The sequence below is a fragment of the Frieseomelitta varia genome, unplaced genomic scaffold (assembly GCF_011392965.1).
Source record: "Frieseomelitta varia isolate USP_RPSP 00005682 unplaced genomic scaffold, Fvar_1.2 scaffold_874, whole genome shotgun sequence".
Lineage (NCBI taxonomy): Eukaryota > Metazoa > Arthropoda > Insecta > Hymenoptera > Apidae > Frieseomelitta > Frieseomelitta varia.
Window position 1 is genome coordinate 45,547 of NW_025110672.1, and position 22,545 is coordinate 68,091.

Consider the following 22,545-nt stretch of genomic DNA (forward strand, 5'->3'; position numbering starts at 1 on the left):
TTAAAACGTTTAGATTGAGTTTAGGTTAGATTTAGATCGCTACTCCTACAGAAAAAATTGAAACTGTAGCAATCTATTAATTGTTAATAGTTAATTTGCTCGTTAGTTCATTTTAAAACGTTTAGATTAGATTTATATTAGATTTAAGTTGCTACTGTAGGAAAAATTAAAACTGTAATAATCTGTTAATTGTTAATTTGCTTAATACTTCGTTTTAAAACGTTTAGATTGAGTTTAGGTTAGATTTAGATCGCTACTCCTACAGAAAAAATTGAAACTGTAGCAATCTATTAATTGTTAATTGTTCATTTGTTCGTTAATTCATTTTAAAACGTTTAGATTAGATTTAGGTGGCTACTCTACTGTAGGAAAAATTAAAACTGTAACAATCTGTTAATTGTTAATTTGCTAATTACTCCGTTTGAAAACGTTTAGGTCAGAAGTCTTTCTTAACGTGAAAGAAATCGATAGATCGGTTCGTAAAAGATTTGAAACTGAACTGAACCGCAATCGTTGTACTTTATCTTGTAAATTAGATCTCTTCGAGAAGGGCAATTATTAATTCACGACTTGAAAATACATGCGTCGAGAAAAGAAACAGAAACAGAAACACCGTTGGAGTTACGAACGATTATTTCAGTATTAGAAAAAGCATGCATTAAAAACATTCGTTGCTCTCAATGGATTCAACTGTGCGATAAATCTCTGTACCAGTTACCCAATCATACATGACACGATCTTTCAGTCACAGCAATATCCATTTTACAGAACTTTAATTAATGATGTTCTTACTTCATCTTTCCTAAACTCTGTAAAAATTCTATTTTCCACGATTTTCACTTTTCGACTGACAATTAAAATACCTGGTGACGAACATATTTGAGAATTTATTGCAAAACTGTAGCAACAAAACAGAAGATATCCGCCACATCAGTAGTGTGAAATGAAATCGTGTGAAAACAGAACACGATGGTCTAAAAGCAGGACATCGAAGACGTTCGAAGCTTTGCAGGTCACGGGTTACCGCTCTTTGCAACATGCTTTCAATTAAATGAAAACCTGTGAAGTAAACGTAAAAGACAATGCGGCGACGAAAGAAAGAAAGAAATATCAGATGGTTTTTAAATTACATTCACGCGCTGCTTCCTCCTTTGACTTTGAACTCGTCCAACCTTTTTTCCCTCGCGACTTTCTTCGAACGTTCCCATTTTCACGTACAGCAGAGTTAGAGATAGTTAAGGGACAATTACGTTTTCTGGTTTTTTCTTTTAATTACTATCGAACTGACTTTGCATCGGGTTGAAGCATCGAGCTCCCTGTCACTGAGAAACGAAACCATCGCCTTTAAGTCTGACTAACGACGAAATAAATAAATATTTGAGTAACGAATGCCACAATCCACGTCGATTTACGGGCATTGAGTCTAGTTGCTTTAATTACGATGGAAATAATACCTCATTTAGCGAAAGTTTTAATGAACCTCCATTCAGAAAAATCGCGTTCCACTAGATTTGTACACGCGACCAAGGTGTTGTTCCATTGTATCACTCTCGTTATCGAAAACAAAATGAAATCCCGAAGCAAGACGGAGGTTGTTCAAAAAAAAAAAAAAAAAAAAAGAACAAACGCTTGAGAAATGCGAATCCAATGCGCGAGATCCGATGGATTACGAAGCAGGGAATTCGTCAGGAATTGAAAACAACGACGCGTAATTGTTTCGAATTTCCAGCGGGGGGACGTCTAATTCGCGCGTTTTCTACACAATGCGTCCGGCAACAATGGAAAAAGAGAGAGAGAGAGAGAGAGAAAAGAAGCGAAAAGCTACAATGCAATGCAACATTACTAACGACCACCTGTGTCCCGGCGACAATGAAACGTAAAACGCGAGAGCCGCGGCGGCTAAAAACCGGAGAAACGGGACAGTCGTTGCGCATCGCCATTGGAACGTTTCAGCTGAAAAGCGTGACTGAAAAACAGGAAACGAATCGACATTGGTATCGAGCAATTTTCCCGGCGTGATCAACCTGCAACGCGTGCGCGCGTCGGCGAACGAGGACGAAGCCAGGTCAAAATACAGAGATCGCTTCCTTTTGTTTTCCAGGCTCCCGCATGGAGTACGAGTGCTCGAGCATCGACTATTTCCCGAACGAGGAGTACAGTCCGGATCCCAGCGATTCAACCATGGCAATACCATGTGAGTATATCGCCGCGAGAAACGTCCGTGGATATCGGCGGGAGGTGAGAGAGAGAGGACACCGAGATCGAGTACGCGGAGGGATGCGTGCCTTTGAAGGGGGTTGATTAGGTGTCCTCTGTCTAGCACCGAACTCGAGTGTGACACACGCTTCGTAAAATATTCGGCGGGAAAATGCTTTCAACTGGCAGAATGGTACCGTCCGTGATAAATTGGACCCGACAATTTGTCTATCCCGATTTTCCCTCACTCCTCTCAGTCATCTTCCCTCCTTTTGCCAACCGCGGTACGAAATTTCAGAAAATTTCGCTTTCTTTTGAAAAACACGCTCCTCCTCGCCTCTCTTCGCGCGACTTTTCATTATATTCGAGATATAAGGGCTGTTGTTGCCGATTGCTGCGAAACACTAAAAAATTGTTGCCACTTTCGAATGGAGAATTTCCGATCTTTTTTTTTTATAAGTATAATTGATATAAGTGTAATTTTTATATAAGTATAATTTTTGTATAAATATAATTAATATTGCGTTGTTTTTAACGCGAAATTTTTCGAAAACGATGCTGGTAAATATAAACATACATGTACATACGCTAAATACACTATCGTAATTTTGAAATTCGTACTCGAGTATCGTAAAATATAGCAATTTCCCTGCGTTTTATTTCCGGAATTGTTTGCTACAGAACGGGAAACATATAACTGTTAAAAAATCTTTCTCTCTCTCTCTCTCATCGGTGTCGTTGTATTTTCGCGTAATAAACAAATAGTTGGAGAACGGTGGAAGAAAAATTTCGGCAGTGAACTTTTCTCATTCGTCGGGCCTCCGGTGCTCATATTTTTTTTACGTAGATGCAGTTACCAAGTCGGCAATGTTCTTCTTCGCTGCAACATCGCTGCTGGTGGTGGCCGAAGTTTGTTACTTCACGGCTCACGTTACTCATCCGAGACACAGGCTCTGCGTCTTTGTCGCCGGCGTGGTCTTCATAGTTTCCGGTGAGTAATAAACTGCGCCAAGCTTATATCGCGTCGGATACTTTGCGCGCGCTCACTTCCGAAGGAAAGGGTTTTCCGAACACAGAGAGAGAACAGAAGGAAAAAAAAGACAACACAGAGGAGGCTCTGCCTCTGCCAAAATGGAAATTTTGGAAACTGTTTCTTTTTTTTTTTTTTCAAAAATCAAAGAGTGTAAAGGATTCGTATCGAGAGATAATCTTTTTACAACAAAACGGGATAAAAAAATCTCGTCCCATTGCTTCTCAAATACTATGCACATGCTTCGGTTGATATATGATTTTTTGGACTTGGACCTGTTTCTTTTGCGAGCGCTCTCTATGTATATTGTCCGAGGAAGAGAATGAATTTATGTAAGAGACAGCAGATTAGATTTTCGTGCAATGTCCATCTTCGTAAGTGGGCCACGCACGAGGATAGATTAAAGTTTAAATAATCGCGTTACCTCAGTTGTTCAGAGCCCGTGAAATTGTCGCGAGAACTGCTGCAGAGAGATAACGCTCGAGTTATTAAATCGGTTTCCCTTTCAGGTTTGTTAATGCTGGTGGGAATGGTGATGTACATATCTGTATTCAAAGCTGAAGTTGGTAGCAAACTTAGACCAAGGTCATCGTTTCAGGTCAGTCGAATGTAGCATCCAAGCACTCGGATCAATCGATATCCTTTTGATATTTTTTTTTTTATTCGGCATCAAACACCAATCGATTAATGCTTGCACCTTCATTGTTTGAAAAGGGAAAAGATAAAATAAAATTTCGCGTCAAAGCCACGAAAAGCAGACTCGAATATATGAAAATCTGCAGACGAGTTTCAATTTTTTATTGAGATTATATACCGCAACCGTGCGACATGCTATCGTGTACGAAAAAATGACGAGATCCTCGGTTTCGTATTTCCTTCACTCGGTATCCTTAGATTACTTCCTATCTGTGTCATTGCCCGTGTGAATGAATATCTTGGCCGCAATCTTCGCGATTTCAGGGGCCACCCTTCACCTACAGGTACGGATTCTCATTTCTGCTGTACGTGAGCGGCTTCATCACGACCGAGGTCGCCGGCACTTACGCCATTTTCTTGTACATCTCCTGGCATCAGAAAGAACTGGTACGGAGAGACTCCAGGCGAAAAAATTACGGGGTTGGTAGTATCAGCTTCTTTTCTTACAATTTGTTGCCGCGTTTGACAACTCGAACTTGAATTAACGTTTGCTAATAAAAGTTCCATCCAGAGACAACAGTACAGGCGTTTCGCTTTTCTGCCGGGATTTCCACTTCCGCTTAACAATACCCGAAATTCTGGCAAATTTTTATCACTTGACCTCGACGAACTTTGCTCCTCTTTATTTTGACAAATCGCAATCGCAAGCTCTCTCTCTCTCTCTCTCTCTCTTTCCCTCTCTTGGTTTACACGTTTATGCTTTGAAATTCTTGAAAGTTCCAAAGTGTGTAAGTTGTTCCTGTGAAATATTCAGCTACCGTCTCGTGATTTCGACGATGAAATAAAACTCCCGCGCAAATATAAACTTCCCGGACTGAGTTTGCGTGTACACTCTCGATGGAGCCGAGTCTCTCGAACAAACTGGCTGGAAATTCGAGCGTGAAGCTCTCGCCTTTGAAAATCGGCGAGGTTATCACTGGAAATTCAAACGATTCCTTCCAAACCGATTTCGATCAATGGCCGATGGCGTTCAAATGTCAACGACTAATCGAAAGATCGATTGTTACCCAGCAAAGAGATATTCAAGTTAAACTAACTCGTTCGACAACTATTATAACAGCGCGCCAAGTGTTTTCCGCATAAACCCCCATCTGCACGCAATTTAATAAATGCCCTCTGCCAAGGGAGCTAGCTCGCACGAATTACTTCGGAACGAGTTTAATTTAAATTTTAGCGAACGTTGTATTACTTTGAAACAATATTATGAGTGGCAATAACGGCAGGTACATTAACACGATCACGCGAACAACGTCAAACATCGGTGTGAACGAAACGAATAAGAAAAGAATTAATTATCTCCCCCTTCTCCTCTCAAGCAGATCTACGATTCTATATATATTCTATATATATATATATTCGATTATATACATATTCTATATATATTCTATTATATTATATTATTACATATATTATATACATTATAATATATATTATTATTATAGCATTGTTATGTATATTATATACATTATAATATATATTATTATTATAACATTGTTATGTATATTATATACATTATATACATTATAATAGATGTTATATACATTATATTATTTAATTATAATATATTTTATTATACATTGTTATGTATATTATATACATTATAATAGATATTATTATTATAACATTGTTATGTATATTATATATACATTATAATGTATATCATTATTATATATATTATATATATTCTACGATAATATATATAATATTCTTCTGTTTCTTCTACGATTATATTTCTGCAACGGGTTCGCGCGACTCTACGACCAAATCTTCCAACCCTGATGTCCGTTAAACCATCCCGCGACGACGAATTTAGGCGACTTATTCTAACCGAATTGCGATCCGGCCGGCTAGAAGTTAAATTACATTTAACTAGTAAATAGATACCGAAATGAAAACGAAGCGGAACACGAGGCAGAGAGGCAAGTGTTAGCTCTCGGCCTGCGAGTACTTGAGATCTCATTCGCGCGATGCCATCGTGCTCGCGAAACAAGTGACGCTCTTCACTTCTCGCGTCCTCCCGAGTAGTTTTCATCGCGCGAGCTCGCGGCGGAAGATTAAAAGCATCGGCTCTCTCTTTATAATGGGAAGCTTTGGAATTTCCCGCGCAAAGACACTTGACAGACTGGGAGACTGACACGAAGCTGACACGAGCTGGGGAAAATTCAATTGAAAAAAACAGTGGCAAATGGCGAGAAAGAGGCATTGGTCGTTGCCTCTCGATGAAAAAAAGTTTCATCCTTTCGAATGTAGTTGCAATTAAAACGAAAAGATTAGACACTCGCCCTGACACGTACCTGTTGCGATACGTGTGAGCAAGTCCAGTAAACTTCAACGTGGCTAATTCCAAATCTATAGCTCAACCGACACTGAGCTGTGCAAGCTCTCGACAGTCATTTCGAAGATTAGAACACTTTAAGCAATTTTAATCCCGCTGGAGTTGCCTCGCTCGTACGTACGTACTTTGGGAATCAGATGCATTAAAGGTAAACGTATTTCACAAGAAACGAAGAGGAGGAAACGCTCTCTAAAGTCACCCCTCCTGTTGAATCGAGAATATTCGTTTTCATTCCTCGTAATGGCCGAATCTTTCGAATCGAACGAAGCGAACGAACGTGCGACGAGAGGAAAGTAATAAAATAATGAACGCCCGGGGAAGCATGGTAAACGAAGGGCAGTGCGTCGGAAAAGCGGAGAGAGGAAGGCACAATAGAGAAGGGAAAAGAACAATTCGCAACGTGCAGCGATCTGTGTTGCCTCTGTTAACTGTCGAACTTGATTCATCCATCCCCTCTGTGTCAATGTGCAAGTGCAATGACTTCCGTGTAGTAAAACCTGTGTAAGTGGAATAGGTCATCAGCTATATAGCCGACCATCAACCTTGTTCCTTCATCCTCTGAACGTACATACATGTTCATGTCGTTCCGTCTTTCCTTTTAAATTTTTCGTACAAAACAGGTACACATTCCACTCTCGCGATTCTCTTTTGAAAGAAGCGTGTTTGTATTTTTGAATAAACTATAAGAAGATAAACTCCGCATTACGCGCAAAGAGACCGCGCACGTTTCTAAACCAGATAACGCGAGACAATTGCGCAGATTGGGGTTTAATCGTTTAATCATTTATGCGTTCGACCTGCTTCTATTCTGTGCACAACGTAGGTTTGTCTCTGGAATTTTTATTTATAACGTCTAACATTGTCGTTTCCATTCAAAGATAATAAGCGACAATGGTTCTCGTACGAGAAACAGAGATTTGTCCTCCTTTCGTAACGTTTCTTTTCCAGGGCGTGTATCACTTGGACAATCACCACGTGCATCATGCAAATCACGCGACTATAGGCCACAGCGGTTTCCTTTGCGAGAGGCATCAGAAGAGATACTTCTTCGGCAGGGATTCGGTGGATCACGTCGACTTCGACGAGTTTTTACCGCCGCCGCCAAATTTGGACTATCACGATTATTCCAGACAATTCCCAAGGGACCTCACCACGCAAACGGTAAACAGCGAACGCTTTCCTTCGAAAACAAGTATCGTACCACCGCACTTAAGAAATCTTCGAACAAGTGCTACATAATGAAAATGGTACAATATAATATAAGTCAGAAATTATTACGCAAATTACACACAAAGTATGCAATACAACGTGAATATATTAAATAGAATAAATATAGAATATACTTTATACGCTAAAAATCTTTGTTAATACATAATGATACGTTGTATTATTATTTACAGTACGTACGATACGATAAAGTTAAATTAAATACAAAATACATTTCACACTTAATTTTAAATTAAAATAAAACAGAACTAAATGGAAGACATACTTTATGCAACAAAACGTCTGTTAACATCTTAATATATTGTATGAAATTGCATCATAAAATATGTGCACGTGATCATAAAATAAGTGCTGAATATATTTATAAAAATAAAAGTGTCCCGAGACAGCTTGCTATAATATTCTACCACGAAATGGAAAGAAATTACTTTAATTTTAACGTTAATTTCTCTCTCGCGGTGTTACGAAAGAAATCGCGAATGAGATTAAACGTTACGCTATTAAATGTCACGGGTGAATATCGTATATGGAGCTTTCGTAAAATGAAGTCAATTGCAGGTGAGCACGACAGCCGACGTCCTGCAGGAAGAGGAAGAGGAATACAGTCCGAGTGTTCAACACGAGTTCGTGACTTTTGATCTTGACGAACCTCTGCCTCCTCCGCCGCCGGTCAGGGCTGGTGAATGGACCTTCGACACGCTGAGAAAAACGACTCCCGTCTGATATACCGTCAGGTACATTTGTCCGCGTCGAACCATTTTCACCTTTTCCTCCCGTGTTTGTCACAATTATCGAGAATTTAATTATACCACCGTATCAGCTTCTTCGTGAGATTGTTTGTCAAATTGGAGAATCGTGTAACGCTCGATTTAAAATCGGCATTTCGCCACGTACTGTTTTCATACTTGAGTTGCAAGACTCAGTTACTTTTGAACGCTTGCGAAATCGACCAATTTCGATCAATCGTTTCTAATTGCAACGTTTTTACAAAGTTAAGTTTCTTCCTTTAAATTTGTTCTCCGAGACGTGTGAGAATTCTCGACGTAAAAGGGAAGAAACTTCGTTACACGGTAAAAAAGAGGACGGAAAGTTTCGAGCAAAATCTATTCGACGCGAAATCCACGTATACGGATATGCCCGGGATAGAAATGATCGTTTCACAGAATGAAACGGGCGGTTTGTGATTTTCCACGCAGATACGCGAGGCTGGTGCAAAGCGTTGAAAGCGACGAGGAGGAGGACGCGGAAACCGAGGAGGAGGACCACGACATAGCTGGCGATTAAACAAATCGACTCGCTTTTTAATGAGATGCCGTACAACCGCGGGATCGGGAAGCTTTCATCGTTTCAAACTCCATTGGAAAGCAATACAAAAGCAGACACGGAAGCAACGGAAACACGGATCGATGGATTATCGAATTTCGGTTCTTAATAATTCGTCGAACTTCTCCTTCGTCTCGCGGAATGTAACTTCTCTGACTGAACGCGAAGAAAAGAGAAGAATCGCACAATCCGTAAATAACAATAAAGTGAAGCAGCATTAATTAAATACGTATGTACGACCTTTCAGTTTGTTTTCTCGTGTATTTTTTTACTCGATATTGCCCGTTGTCTATTGAAAGAGACACGAAGAACATTTCAAGACGATAAACGTGAGGCCATCTTTGTTTGAATGATTTCAATCAGCTGATTGACTGCCAACCTCGATCTTCCATTTTTGTACACGAGACAAATATGATATAATTTTTAAAACGAACCGTCCCATTGAAAGAGGATAAGAATTTCCAAGATATGGAAACAGAGCTTAATGGTAATTGATTTAACGATTCGTCGAATTTGTATCTGTACGAAAGTTTACGTAGCGTGTAGAATTTTTAGCGAATAATTATTGCGCGAGTAATCGTAGAGAGATTACGTTAGAGAGATTCTTGAATTTGTCGAAAAGGAATTTTCGTCGTTTTGTATTGCGATTGTTGACGCTGTTATAATTTCCTAGTCGTTAGGATTGTTTGTATTTGTGTTTGGTAGAATTTTTACGGAGAGGAACGAAGAAGATGTTTTCCAAAAGACTGCAACATATATCTGCCATAACTGAAAGCAATTGAAACTGTAAATCGATTAAGTCTCTAGGTGCGTAAGCATTAGTGTGTTTTCAATACACGAACATCCAACGTTTTACATTTAATGCCGTGGGGATCAGAAAGAATCGATTAAGATCACTTAAAGCTAAGACGAATGAATGATTCTAACGATTCTTGCAGATGATCTCAAATTGCAGAATAAGGTCTTTGTAGTGTTAAAACTAAAACGATTGTAAACCTGTACCAAAAACTGCAATGCCGATGAAAATGTTGATTGATCAATTGGAAAATGGAACGCGAGATTTATGAACGCGATCAACTATATTCAGGAAGAATGTTTGCCAAATGAGAAAGAAGGAATTGCAATTATGAATTTAAAAAATACAACAGAGATATGTTGATCCTATCACAAACTTGTTAAAAAGACCCATCTAACTAAAGGAAATGTACTGTACAGAACATATAATATTGTTACATCATTAATGTCTGAGAATTTTTAACACAATTAAATAGTTGATAAGTTTTTTATACAGTAGTCAATTTTCCACCAGAATTTATATATATATATAATATTTATATATATATATTATAGACATATATTGATTAAACAAAGAAGAAAGTTATTAAGATGATCGATCAATAGCTAGTCAATCGAATAAATAAGAAAGATTTGATTAAAAGTGTGATGAAATGCTATCTATTTATGACTTTCTTTTTTAATTTTCTATTCATCATGTTGAACGTTATTATCATAAAACTTTGGCTAATAACTTTATCCTTTAGTAACAGCCATGTTTATACAACGTATTATGTATAATATTTTCTTGTTCCTATTTCTGAATAATTTTTATGTACCTACAGCTTTCCAGTCACATAGAAATACGTACATACTTATATAAAAAAAAAAACATTGTCACATAAAATACTCAATTTAAATTTACAAAAATGTTCCTCCAATAAATTCAATTAATTAATTAAATATGTACATCATCTTTTAACTTTTATCTTCAGTGAAAGAGACATCAAATTTTTAACGACACGAATAAAACGGTATGTTCATTCTGTGTGACTGGAACATAATTGTTGCCAAGTGCAAAGAGATTTCTTTCCCGATTTTACACGCAATTACTACTTGTAAATAAATTCAAATATTTGCAACGCGATATACGATAATAAAATGTATTGCCAAGGAAAATTCATTTTGTATTGTACATTTGTAATACTCAGAGTCAAATCATTAAATATGACTCTCTAAAAGACTTTCTCATAGGGTTTAAGTAAAATAAAGGAAAAGTGGCCAATTGCCACCGTCTAATAAAGTGAGAAGGAAACCGATTAACTTATAGGACACGATATTTGTCCTGGAAACGAAGGACGTAAAAAATGTTTCTTGAAACGTTGCCATTGTTTATAAAATAATCCATGTTCACTAGCATGTAATAGAAGTTTATTGTTTATGTATTCGATGGAGATAAGCTTGCTCTAAACTTTACAATTTGTACAATAAAGTTTCTTCAAATTAAACAATCGATGATTTTATTTGATTAAACCATCTCATACAAATCGATTTTAATAAATATAGATCCGGTGTATCCCTCAAAGTATTCTCCTGAGACATTTCTCATTATTTCAGAATATGGAAAATATCGTGGGAACTAATGTTATAATGTTTTACAAACATTTAATTCTCGAATACAGTTTACGAGAAATTAAATATCATTTACAGATCATTGAATAAAAATTTCAAATCTTTATTTGTACATTTTATAAATCGTAAGTTATATAGAGAGGGATTTTAGGAATTGAAAACGAAAATACAATCGCGAAAGTTTAAAAAATTAATCCTGTTAATTGCTTTTTTTTTACAAATGAAACTTTGCCCCATTTATGGACACTGAAATGCTAGCGTCGCGTAGCGGCGAAACGGTGGAATTAATATATGTCGTTGTCCTTGTCGCATACTAGTGCGCTCCTTGTCTGTCGTACTATATAAGTCTGTCTTTGTCGCACGCTGTTTCTCTCTTTGTCTATCAACAATCGTATCCTGCCACCTGTCGGTCGTTTTTGTAACTAAATTGGAGAAGCAAGGTGCTGCCATCTATCGGATTTTTCCAATTTACCCTTTTAGTTCCTCTCGAAAATGAAAGGGCTCAGATGGCAGCACCATCCGCAGACAAGGAGCGCACTAGTGTGCAACAAGGACAACGATAGATGTTAGTTCCACCGTTTCGCCGCTACGCGGCGCTAGCATTTCAGTGTCCATAAATTGAACAAAGTTTTATTTGCAACAAGATGTAATTTAACAGCAGTTTGATTTAAAGTGCAGATGCAGCTTAAAAATTAAACGCACACGTATTTACATCGTCTTTTTCATGCGGTGATTGTGCGTTTCAACGACGACGAGCAGAGCAAACGTTCAGCTGCAGAAAAAAGGTAATTATCAAGGCACTTTGTGACGGTTTTAATGACTAATATTTTATCGATATACCTGTGAATAACCCTTTATTTCGATCGTGGAAAAGAACAATTGTATTTATTTTTGTGATCGTGTACTTACACGTGTATTATATAAAGTAGGATGTCTTTTATCAGAGCGCGTGAGGGGGCAGCTTGCTTATATTGAAGAAGCAAAAGGCAAAGGAACTTTCAGACACTTTCGTACAGTTCATTTTGCGACCAATGTCTGCCAATCGGACTATTCTTCAAACGTGAATGATCAAAACTCAAATGAAATATTGCGTATTTTATCTCTCGAGGTAATATATTGACACACGAAGCATAACTCGATTACTAAGTATCGATTACAATGAAAAATTATCATATAATTTTGTAAAAAAAGATAATCCACCAGGTCTTATTTTAAATCCGGAAGTTTTGAGTTTACTTAAAGATGACTGAGAAAACTGTAAAAAATTCAAACGTGTGCGAAAATTTTTCCAGTGTGGCCTTGAAGATTGAAATTTTCTCTTTACAACGAATCCCTTGAAACTCGCTGTATAATTTTTTTTTACCATTTTATTGAACTTTAAACGTTAGAAGTCAGATGATAAAATGTTAGGATTTCTTCAACTTTTGTCCCCTTCAACATTCGATAAAATGATGGGAGAAAATCGTGCAATAAGTTTTAAAGAAACGGGGGAGACTTCTTCAACCTTTAAAATTGTCGTGGATCTAGTTATGAAAAAAATTATTTTTGAATTTTTACAATTCTCAAGAAAACAGGAGTTATGTGATCTATATGATCTTTGAAAGAAACGAAGAAACTTGCAACCTCATTTTAAAACGTTTTAAAATGATCTACCAAATGAAATCGTCGTACGATCTTCTTTTACCGAAATAATGTCGGTTTTTCATTGTCATCGATACGATTATGCTCGTGCACTCAAGTCTTTTGTTCAATAGTCACAGAACGAGCTACTGTTGCAATGGGAACGCAAAATTCTGATTAGCAAACGTTGATTCGCACAATGGTTAATACGTAGAACAACAAATTCGAAACTTAAACAACCACGAGGTGCGATGAGTCGTAGAATAATAAGAATATACTTGCAAATGACATCGATCACGTTTGCACGAGCAGACGAATCGACGTAACGAGACTCGTCGAGAGTTTAAACTCTTTCACACGAGTTCTCGGACATGTGCGCGAATTTATTAATACCTCAAACAGAACAACGGTTTAAAGAGTCAGCGTCACAGAAATCGCGATCAGCTTTCACTTATCTTAGAAAGTCGTTGAAACCTTCCAATCGGCAATCGGTTGACGCTCGAAAGAAAGAGAACAATGCGAGAACGATCTACCGATTTTACCGGTTTCGTTGAGAAATTCGATCGGAGATTAATAACTTGATACTATTTACACAGACACTTCTGAAGTATCTTCTGAAATCATTCAGAATTTCACATGACGGAGGACCGCGTTGATCAACGAGTATCAAGAGAAACTTGGCACGATCAATAATCGAGGGTGTCTCGGTCTCGAGTGAAAATGTATTCCATTGGTTTGATGACTAGAATCGTCAGTTAACGAGCCCAACTGAAAGTCGTGACTTCCTGCTGTTGAGGTCCTCGAGTCTTTTCACGCATTTCAATTCAGAGGTATAAAAAAGTAATCGAAACATCGTCGCTCGATTCAAAAATAAGCCAGGCGCGTCGATTACTCTTTAAATTCGCTTGACGGTGTTACGGATCTGCGAAAGCGAGGATTAGCGACACTCCTCCTTCTCTGTTGAAAACTCTTTCAAAGGCACGCGCACATACACATTGATTGTTAACTAAGCTCGCTTTAATCCGCGTAACTGACGTTAGCTACTCCGCGAGACCGCGATATTCCCGAATATCTCGAGATCGTTCCACTTGATTCCCCACGAAATAGTTGGCAAAGTTTCGCAGTTGAACATTGTTCTCCCGGGTTTAATTAATACGGCAGATTCTCACTTCTCGGTGTACGTGTATGTATGTCCTCGGGAACAGTTTCTGGGCTTGTTACGTCGTACGGTGAACACGAGTATCAATTATTGTTTTCGAGAGTCCTACGTCCAGATCTCTATCTTGTTTAACTCCCTCGACTACGAAATGTCGTCTGGACACGAGCATCTATTTACAGAGAAATATTGTCTTTTATTTTTCTTTTTCTTTTTCTTTTTCTTTTTTTTTTTTTTTTTTGATATCGTGATAACGTATCACGCGAAATTACGCCTCGAGGAGATTCGAGGTGCAACTTTCTCTTGAAATTCAGTATATTATCCGAAGGAGATAGAAAAATATACACAATTTCGTGTAGAAAAATAAATGGTTCGATGGTTATATCAAAATCTCTGGCTATCGCGTACAACAGCTTATTTTTGTATTCGGTTGCCAGTTAATCGTGTACAGCTTGTGTAATTGCGCACGTGGAAAGCTTTCCCTCGCGAGGAGTAAAAAGCTCTAGCATCGGCTAATGCATCGCGAACAATTTTGTTTTTTTAGAATTTTCATTTACGTTAAATTTAGCGCCATCATTTTGACAGACGTTTAATGTGAGGTAGGACCTCCGTTGTACTACGATACACATACACATTGTAAAAAAAGTGTTGGCCTACAAATGTGTAGATGAAATCAATTCACAAATGATTCAGTTTGAAATTGGTGTAAAGTTTCACGATGTAACTTACATCGCGGTAAACTCTTGCTGCGCAAAGTGGAAGAAAGTAAGGAACTGGAATCAGGAAACAGGATAGTCATCGCAGTGTTGCATAAAATACCAGAATGCAATGATCGCGACAAGTCTAGCGTGACAGAGTAATACCGATCTGATAGAAATTACCGACGAGATTGTTTTACAAAATGTTTTAAACAATAACCAAGAACTGAACTATCCAGTGACAGCGTTAACGAAGATGTTTCGAAGCGTTAACGAGGCTTGGATGGTTTGAACCCTGTTGAAAAAAAATTATGCAATTTGGCAAAAGAAATTTGCGATCCATAGGTTCGATCGTTTTAATTTCGTCGAAGAAAAGGACGACTGAAACACCAGTATCTTTCTCCCGAATTTATGTACAAAGATATTTAGAAACAATCAATTTTGCTTTACCGTGTCTCGAGTAATAAATCAAATTCAGCGCCAATCGTTTGTCTTATACGTGAAAATTCTCTTGTCTCTCGTACAACGGAGGTTCTACTCTATTTCAATGGTCCCGGCTAACAGCGTCCGCGTTCCAATGTAGTAGAAAAATAACATTTCTCGTTAATTAAATTACTTCTATGCTGTTTCCGATATGTCCAACGACGACGACGTGTCATCCTTAGTATCGATCAATCGAACCACTTGGGGGAGGGGGCAGGGGAGAGAAAATTGGACATCGAAGTACACTTGCCTTACTCTTTTACACGGTAGCCGTCGACGAGCTAAATAGAACAATGCACGCGAAAGTTGGTCGACCAACCGCAGAAAACGAAACAAATGGGATTAAAAATCACTGTACAAACGATACCAATTTCGTTTCCTCTCGATAGCCATCACTTCTGAAAAAGGGTTTGGGACACGAGACGAGCGTAACGTTTGTCGCCTCGTGCCTCGATTGTCATCGATTTACGTCCGCGTCTCGTAAGATCGAATTCGTTCCACCGGGACGAAGAAACTTCCTGTCACGATCAATCGCTCAATCGCTCGTCGATTTTCAGGGAAAGGGGAAACGAATCAACGGCCGATTATGGTTGGCTCGTCGGCCATGGCGATCTCCTCAGTCGGTGCCTTGTCCCTCTTCCGTTTCCTGGAGAACAGCATGAAGGCGCATCCGGCGAGCAGGTTGCAGAGGAACACGATCCAGGCGAGGATCAGCGAGAAGTCGTATCTCATGATCGCGCCCTTCGGGAACGTCGTGTGCACGTGTTTACTTTCGAACTCGATCGAGGACAGAAGCACTTGTATCACCACCATGTTACAAGCGGCTGCAAAACGAGGTAAGAACGACGATTGGATGACGTGTGAGAATTAATTGGTCGCGGATTATCGGCCACGCCGATTGGCAAATTTAGATTTACGAGAAGTACGGACGAAGTTAGTGACATTGAATGCAAATTGATCCGGTCGGGTGACAGTTGCTAAATTGTACGTGTATTAATTACCACTGATGAAGTGTATCCCGCCGGCCAGTCGCTTGAACATGTACCGTGGATTACGGAACGTATAGATCGAGAACGAGAAACCCATTATCATCACGAACAGGCTGATTATCGCGAACGACGCCTGCGTCCTCGAATAATCTGCAAGTAACAAATAAATTCGCTGGTAGCTGAATTATACGTGAATCGAACGATCAGTCGAATCTTCGAGCTCTCGAGATCTCCCAAGCGTAAATGTTCTCCGCGTGTTTCGGGCGAGTGAATCCTCGGGTGAGGAATTTAAAAAAAAAAAAAAAAAAAAAAGAGAGAAAGAAAGAAAGAAAGGCTGTTCTCAACTAACAAGTAACTTAACTTCACTTACTGACTACAGTGTTCAATCCCGGATTTAATTTGAACTGTTTCTCGGTCGGGAACATGTCTTGGTTCTTGCACTCCCCTGGAAAGGAAACGAGAAAGCGGTTAAACGAAAAGTGAGAGGAGAACAAAGTGTCGCGTTCGCTTCGAGCCGATCATTCGCTAGCGTGTGAACTGTGAAATCGCAAGCGTGACTCGATTCACTGGTAATCACCCTATCCGTCTTCATTTCCCTCGCAGCTTCCCATTTTACTATTTTCTCATGCCTGGTCATCTCTCCTCTTCGCCTGGAACGCCTCGTTCGTGTCTCGCGTCACGGTGAGTTATTTTTACGCGCAGCCTCTGAACGGGGCTGCTGTGCAGAGACAATGAGATCGCGATCAATATTTATATATATATATATATATATATATATATATATATATACGCCGCGTGATATTCGATCCTTCGATCAATTTGTCAGCCGGTCGATCGTGGATTCGTCGTGTGTCGCCTTTCGACGCGAATCTCCGATCTCCGATCGTTCCGGCACGAAAAAAAATACGCGTTGTCTAAAAATACGTGTAAAAAGCGTCGTGTCCACGGCGGCGCAAGGATAAATCCTCGAAAGAGATTAGAAACGATGGTTTGATGAGAGGAATGATCGGCCGCGTGATTTATGACGATGTCACAGTCGTCTAATTCGGTGTCTCTGATGCGTGCATGACGAAGCACACGTGTGGAACAGAGAACGCGTTGCATGAAAAGCGAACTGCAGAGATATACAGGCACATTTCTGGCACGGTCGTGATTAATTGCTCGTGAGCTAGATTGACTGCGTTTATTACTGGATCGCTCCTCTTCTCTCTTTGTCCGGATCGCCGATTGTTTTCGATCTGCTCTGTTACTTCGAGAAAAAAAAAAAAAAAAAAAAAGATTTAAAAGAGAAAAGAAGAAGAAAGAAATCACGCTACGTTAGAGTGAATTACGTATGTACATCGAGAGGGGTTTACAATCGCGCCCTAAATCAGAGCTGGGTAAAATACTGCTTTAAATGGCAAATAATAAATAGATATTGTATTTTACATCGTGCATGTATTTTTGAAAATAAAATATTTCGTCTGTTCGAAAGAATGTACTTTTAAAAATAAAGTATTTTCTTTGTTGTAAAAAATTTCTATGGTAATATTTCAAGTGGTATTTTATTTGAAAAACGCTGGAAATGTTTGTGCCATTTCTTTTCCTTTGTGGAAGCACACAGTGATGATATTGGGGACAATAGTGGCAACATTGCAAAGTTAGAACTACTGCAATATTTAGGCAATAAGGATTTGCAAATGCAAAGTATTACGAAATATAAATACATGAAACAATTTTTTAAAATATAATACGCCAATTCCATCTTCTGCTTCGGTTGAAAGACTGCTTAGTTTCGCTGGCTTAATTCTTTCTTCGTTTCCACGAAGGAGTAGTTTAAACGATGAAGCTGTATTTAAAAAGAAACTAAATTTTGTTTGCAAATACTGTGATTTCTTACGTTATCTCGTTTTTACGTTACGTTAATCGTTTTCACGATTTATTTTCAGGTTAAAAACTATGGAAACTATTCTATTCCATGCTTTATGTTATTGAAATGAAAAATATTTCATTTTACGTTTCAGATTATCAAAATAAAATACTTATTTCCATGCTTTAGCTTCAGATTATCAAAAGAAAATATTTTATTTACCGAAATTTTATGTCTTATTCGAAATGCTATTTTATTTAAATTGCGAAACATTCATTATTTAAAATAGTATTTTAAAATACTCTCTCTATAAATATTACCCAGCTCTGGGCCTGATTTATCATCGTGAAACTAGCTAGATAAATCTCAGCGGATAAATTGATAAATTGATAAATTGTTTCAAGTAAAAGTCTAGTAAATCAAAGGCTGTGTTCGACGCTGCGTAAACGACGCGAAACTGTACACACGCGCGAGGGAATCTCTGTTAAAAACAAAATTCGTCGGGCGAAAGATCGGTTCGCCCAATACGACCGCGTACATCCATACAATGTCACTCAATTATTTCTATTTTAAGCGCGGGAAAATAGCGAGCCGCGGTTTTCGAACGCGCTCGGCTCGTCGTCTATATCGATTATCGAACCCGCCCTTTTTGAAACAATGCCATTGTCGCGCGAACCGGCCGATGCAGCTCGTGCTGCAGCACGAGTTTCTTATCCCGTTCAACTCGCAACACCTGTGCAATTTCACAGCACTTGCGATTAATCCAATGATGATGATGCAGAATTTCTCGGACGGACGTTTCAAACAAGATGCTTGTCGTTGTTTCTGTCACGAGCATTAAATCACGTGCGGCTGTATCGGGAAAAGCCTCTTGACGACGTCTTGGTTGCTCGAGCCAACTACAAAGTTAGTTGACACGGTGGATTTATTCTTTTTGTTTCTTCGCCGCGACTTTTTTTTTTTTTTTTTTTTGACCAGAGTTCCGCGAACGCGAATCGATCCGTGAACAGTCCACGTGGACGTGAGTTTTCTTGCTTCTCGTTGAGCGAAGCTTGCCCTAACCTCTTGCGCTGGAATGACGTGCCACGCACGTCGAGAATTTTTTATCTCAAATTTGCAACATTTTCTCAGTTCTGAGTATATTTAAATCGGCAAAACAGATAATAAATTTATTACTTATCAGCAATATCTGTCCAGTGAGTACCATACCGCTGAGTTCAAAAAGAAAGCGACGAATCATTGTATACGGTTTGGTCACTCGTTATGGTCCGCAAATCAGTTGCCAGCGCAAGTGGTTGGAACGACTGACGTCACTCGAAACGAATTGCAATTTGCGTATTTTGTGAAAATAATGTTGATGCCAATGTTTTCGGTGAAAATTCACCGGGGACGCGTGATATTTTGCAAACAAGCTCAGACGGACTTACAGAAGGGGACCAACTCGGTGGAATTTTCCGACTGTGGCACTATCCCTTGGATACAGCCTCTCCACAGGCCCATGTGCTTGTAAATTAATCGTCTGCCTTTGGTCGGGTCCCCAAGGGGCAAACCTTCCTTATCCGGCGCCTCGATCGTAAACCAGTGACTGGTCCCGATGGCAATCGACCATATGCACACCGACAGACCGACGAGAACGGTGCACCCAAGAAGAATTCGCCTCTCGAAGATCACCTGCGCAACGCGTGAAAAATATTGCCGGTTAGTGAGAAAATTTCATTTCTCTCATTTTCTTTGAGAGGAGACTTTTAGCGGGGCTGAATTAATTTTTATTAAAATTGAGACGAGACGGTGAAAATTTTCAAAAAGGACACAACGCGAGAGCAGTTGGACGTTAAAGAGGGGAAAAACATGTGATAATATCCGTACCTGGTTGTACAACGCTTTCATTCGACTCGCCATTTCGCTTCGGGTACTCTGAATATTTTATTTTTATTTGACGAACGGAGCAGTCCACTTTCCCTTTGTCACTCGACTTAATCACCTCGTGTAATCAGTGCTCCACCATGCTGTGCAGTTGCCGCGTTTTAGATTGTACGCTCTCGGAGAAACTCTCTCTCTCGGCAAACGGGAGCTTTCCCGCCGCTAAAGGTTTTTCAAATATTCATTTTCACTGAATTCTCTATCCTACGGAGAAACTGTCGGCATCTCTCGTAAAATTCTCTCCCTTTGCATCAGATTCTTGAAAGCGTCGACGTTCCGATCAGTTGCTTTTAAAATAGTTTTAAAAACTGCGTAGCTCGATTGCATTCACTTTTGTCGGTACGTTTAGCGGCAACTCTTCGTTTCGTTTCACAAAAAAAAATTCCCTCTTTGCAGCAGGGAATTTTACTAAATGTTCCGCTTTAAAAAAAAAAGAGGAAAAGGGTGGATTTCTTTCCTCTTGACGGCTTCAGGAATGAATGAGAAACCTGCTTGAAAGGATTCGGCTTCTTTGCTTTCCGTCTCTCCTTAATTCTCGGACATCTTCGTTATTTCCTTCGTGCACTCGCTTGGGCTGTTTCTGTCCCGTTTCTCGATAGTATTCCACTCCGTAGCTTCCATTTCTCTTTTCAATTCTAATTTTACTCTCAATTCCCTCGGTGCCTTTTCGAACTTTTTCCGAGAAGGTTACACCCTGAGAAGACCTCCGAAGACGGATTGTCTCTGTTCGCGAAATTCTTGCCACCTGTGGGAAAATACAGAGAATAAGCAACAGTAGGAAAGCCGACGCGATGACAGAGGCAATATTTCCGCAAATTACACGCAAGAATTTGGCGCGATTTCGCCAAATTTCCACGTGGATCTTTTTTTGGCACCCTTCACCTGACGCGCTCAATTATTTTGTATACTAGCGAATCTACAAACTAGTCGAACAACGCTTAACATAATGTGTGTAGTGTCATTTTTTTCTTCAAATTTAATGAACATTGCCATCTAGTGACAATTTAGCAAATTTAACTTATTACAATTTATTACAATATATATTCAATGTTGATTTCAATATTATAAATATATAATATAAAATATAAAATATATAATATATTGATTGAAATACTATATATATTCTAGTTAAATACATTGATACTTAGTGTGTTTATTGTTAAATTTATAAGAATGGAAGATCACAGGAGTTCAATCATTCTCTGTGAGATTCTGAATCCTAATGAAATCCTAACTGAATAGCTGAATATTATCGTGCTCAGCTTGATGGGCTAAATGTGGCGGTATTTTTGTTTCAAAAAATGTCCAAGCCCGATTAACCGAAAAACATGGCAATGCAAGACCTCATAGTACCAAGAAAGAAATCAAAAAGTTAGGTGCTTCCTCACCCACCTGTATTCTCCTAACGAACCGTCAGATTGCCATCTTTTCAGATCTATGAAACGTTTTCTTCGTGGAAAAAGAAATCTCCCACTACGTTTGAAGAATATTTCACTTCAAACTCATTTTGCAAAAAGGGAACAGAAAGCTTGTCAGAGAGAGACAAAGATAGTCAATAACAGTGGAGATTATATTGTAGATTAAGGCTGTATTAATTCCTAAATGAAATGAAATTTTGTACAGCATCAAAAAATGACCTTACTCTAATACGTACATATGTACGTCGCACACGTTTTTCCATAAACACGGTGGAAATTAGAAGAACGAGTCATTAACTTCTCAGCATCCTCGGCTTGAAATGGATCTGGAATTTATGGCTCGAGGTATAATTTATCTGTTTTCGTAATCCACAATGGACGTGCCATTCAGAAACCATTCACACGAAATATCTTTGATTAAATCAAACATAAATAAGATAGATACGCCGTGGATTCTGACAATGAGCCTTTTCTGAGAACTACTTCGTCTCGCAGACGACGCACGAGGAACATTATCAAGAGAAATATAAAGTGGTGCGTGCCCGAAATAATTTGGCAGGAACGAAACAACTGACTTCTGTCGAGAGATGTCATAATTTTATTCTCTTCTCGCCTTCACTGCATAAATGTAGCGCGTTGCGGCGCGCGGCGTATATATATTTGAAGAAGCCAAATTAAATATAATATGTCATGCCAGATGTGTAGAGTTGTTTTGTCGCATCATTGTTCGACATCATAGGATTACGAGGAACGATTCCCAGGGGAATAACGAAATATATGCACGACGCGCGTGCAGATATTTCAGTTTGTTCGTTTGTCACGAGAATCGTTGGATTCGATGCCGTGAAGCGTTCTGACAAAGTGACCGACTCTTGTCGAGAGTCTGAGCCTCCTCCAATCATCGTGCTGTCATAACCGAGTATCGAAAGTATCCGAACAGAGTTACGAAACGGAATGCATCAATCACGATCCGATGAACCGATCCTAAAGAAACGTCGAACAGGATATAACGCAGTTTCTTCGTTCGTTTGTAATTTTTCGAAGTTTATTTGTATCTTTTTTCTTCACTTGTTTGTTTTTTTTTTCTTTTTGTAATTTTTCAAAGCTGTCAGGTGAAAGGGGAGCCATCGATCTCTACTACTTCGTAAGAAGATGGAAAATTAAATTAATTGAATGTGTATATTGAAAAAAATTGTCTA

At 38.9% G+C, this 22,545-nt stretch overlaps 2 protein-coding genes across 3 annotated transcripts in view; one reads left to right on the plus strand and one right to left on the minus strand.

The window, feature by feature from the left end:
* Positions 1–11,089, plus strand: part of LOC122536847 (voltage-dependent calcium channel gamma-7 subunit) — a 42,775-nt gene extending 31,686 nt beyond the window's left edge. For both annotated transcript variants that reach the window (XM_043669568.1, XM_043669569.1), the window contains exons 3-9: positions 2,102–2,194; positions 3,044–3,187; positions 3,736–3,824; positions 4,187–4,342; positions 7,206–7,418; positions 8,043–8,218; positions 8,681–11,089. In XM_043669568.1, coding sequence (XP_043525503.1) covers positions 2,102–2,194; positions 3,044–3,187; positions 3,736–3,824; positions 4,187–4,342; positions 7,206–7,418; positions 8,043–8,207 — 860 coding nt within the window. In that variant the 3' untranslated portion in view covers positions 8,208–8,218; positions 8,681–11,089. The remainder of the gene's footprint in view (positions 1–2,101; positions 2,195–3,043; positions 3,188–3,735; positions 3,825–4,186; positions 4,343–7,205; positions 7,419–8,042; positions 8,219–8,680) is intronic.
* A 961-nt stretch (positions 11,090–12,050) lies between these two features.
* On the minus strand, positions 12,051–20,672 carry LOC122536848 (transmembrane protein 114). The gene is made up of 5 exons (XM_043669570.1): positions 19,875–20,672; positions 19,436–19,679; positions 16,530–16,604; positions 16,172–16,309; positions 12,051–15,994 (listed from the first exon to the last, which is right to left on the minus strand). The coding sequence occupies exons 1-5, from the start codon at positions 19,905–19,907 to the stop codon at positions 15,744–15,746; spliced, it is 741 nt and encodes a 246-aa protein (XP_043525505.1). The 5' UTR covers positions 19,908–20,672; the 3' UTR covers positions 12,051–15,743.
* Positions 20,673–22,545: the final 1,873 nt, after the last annotated feature.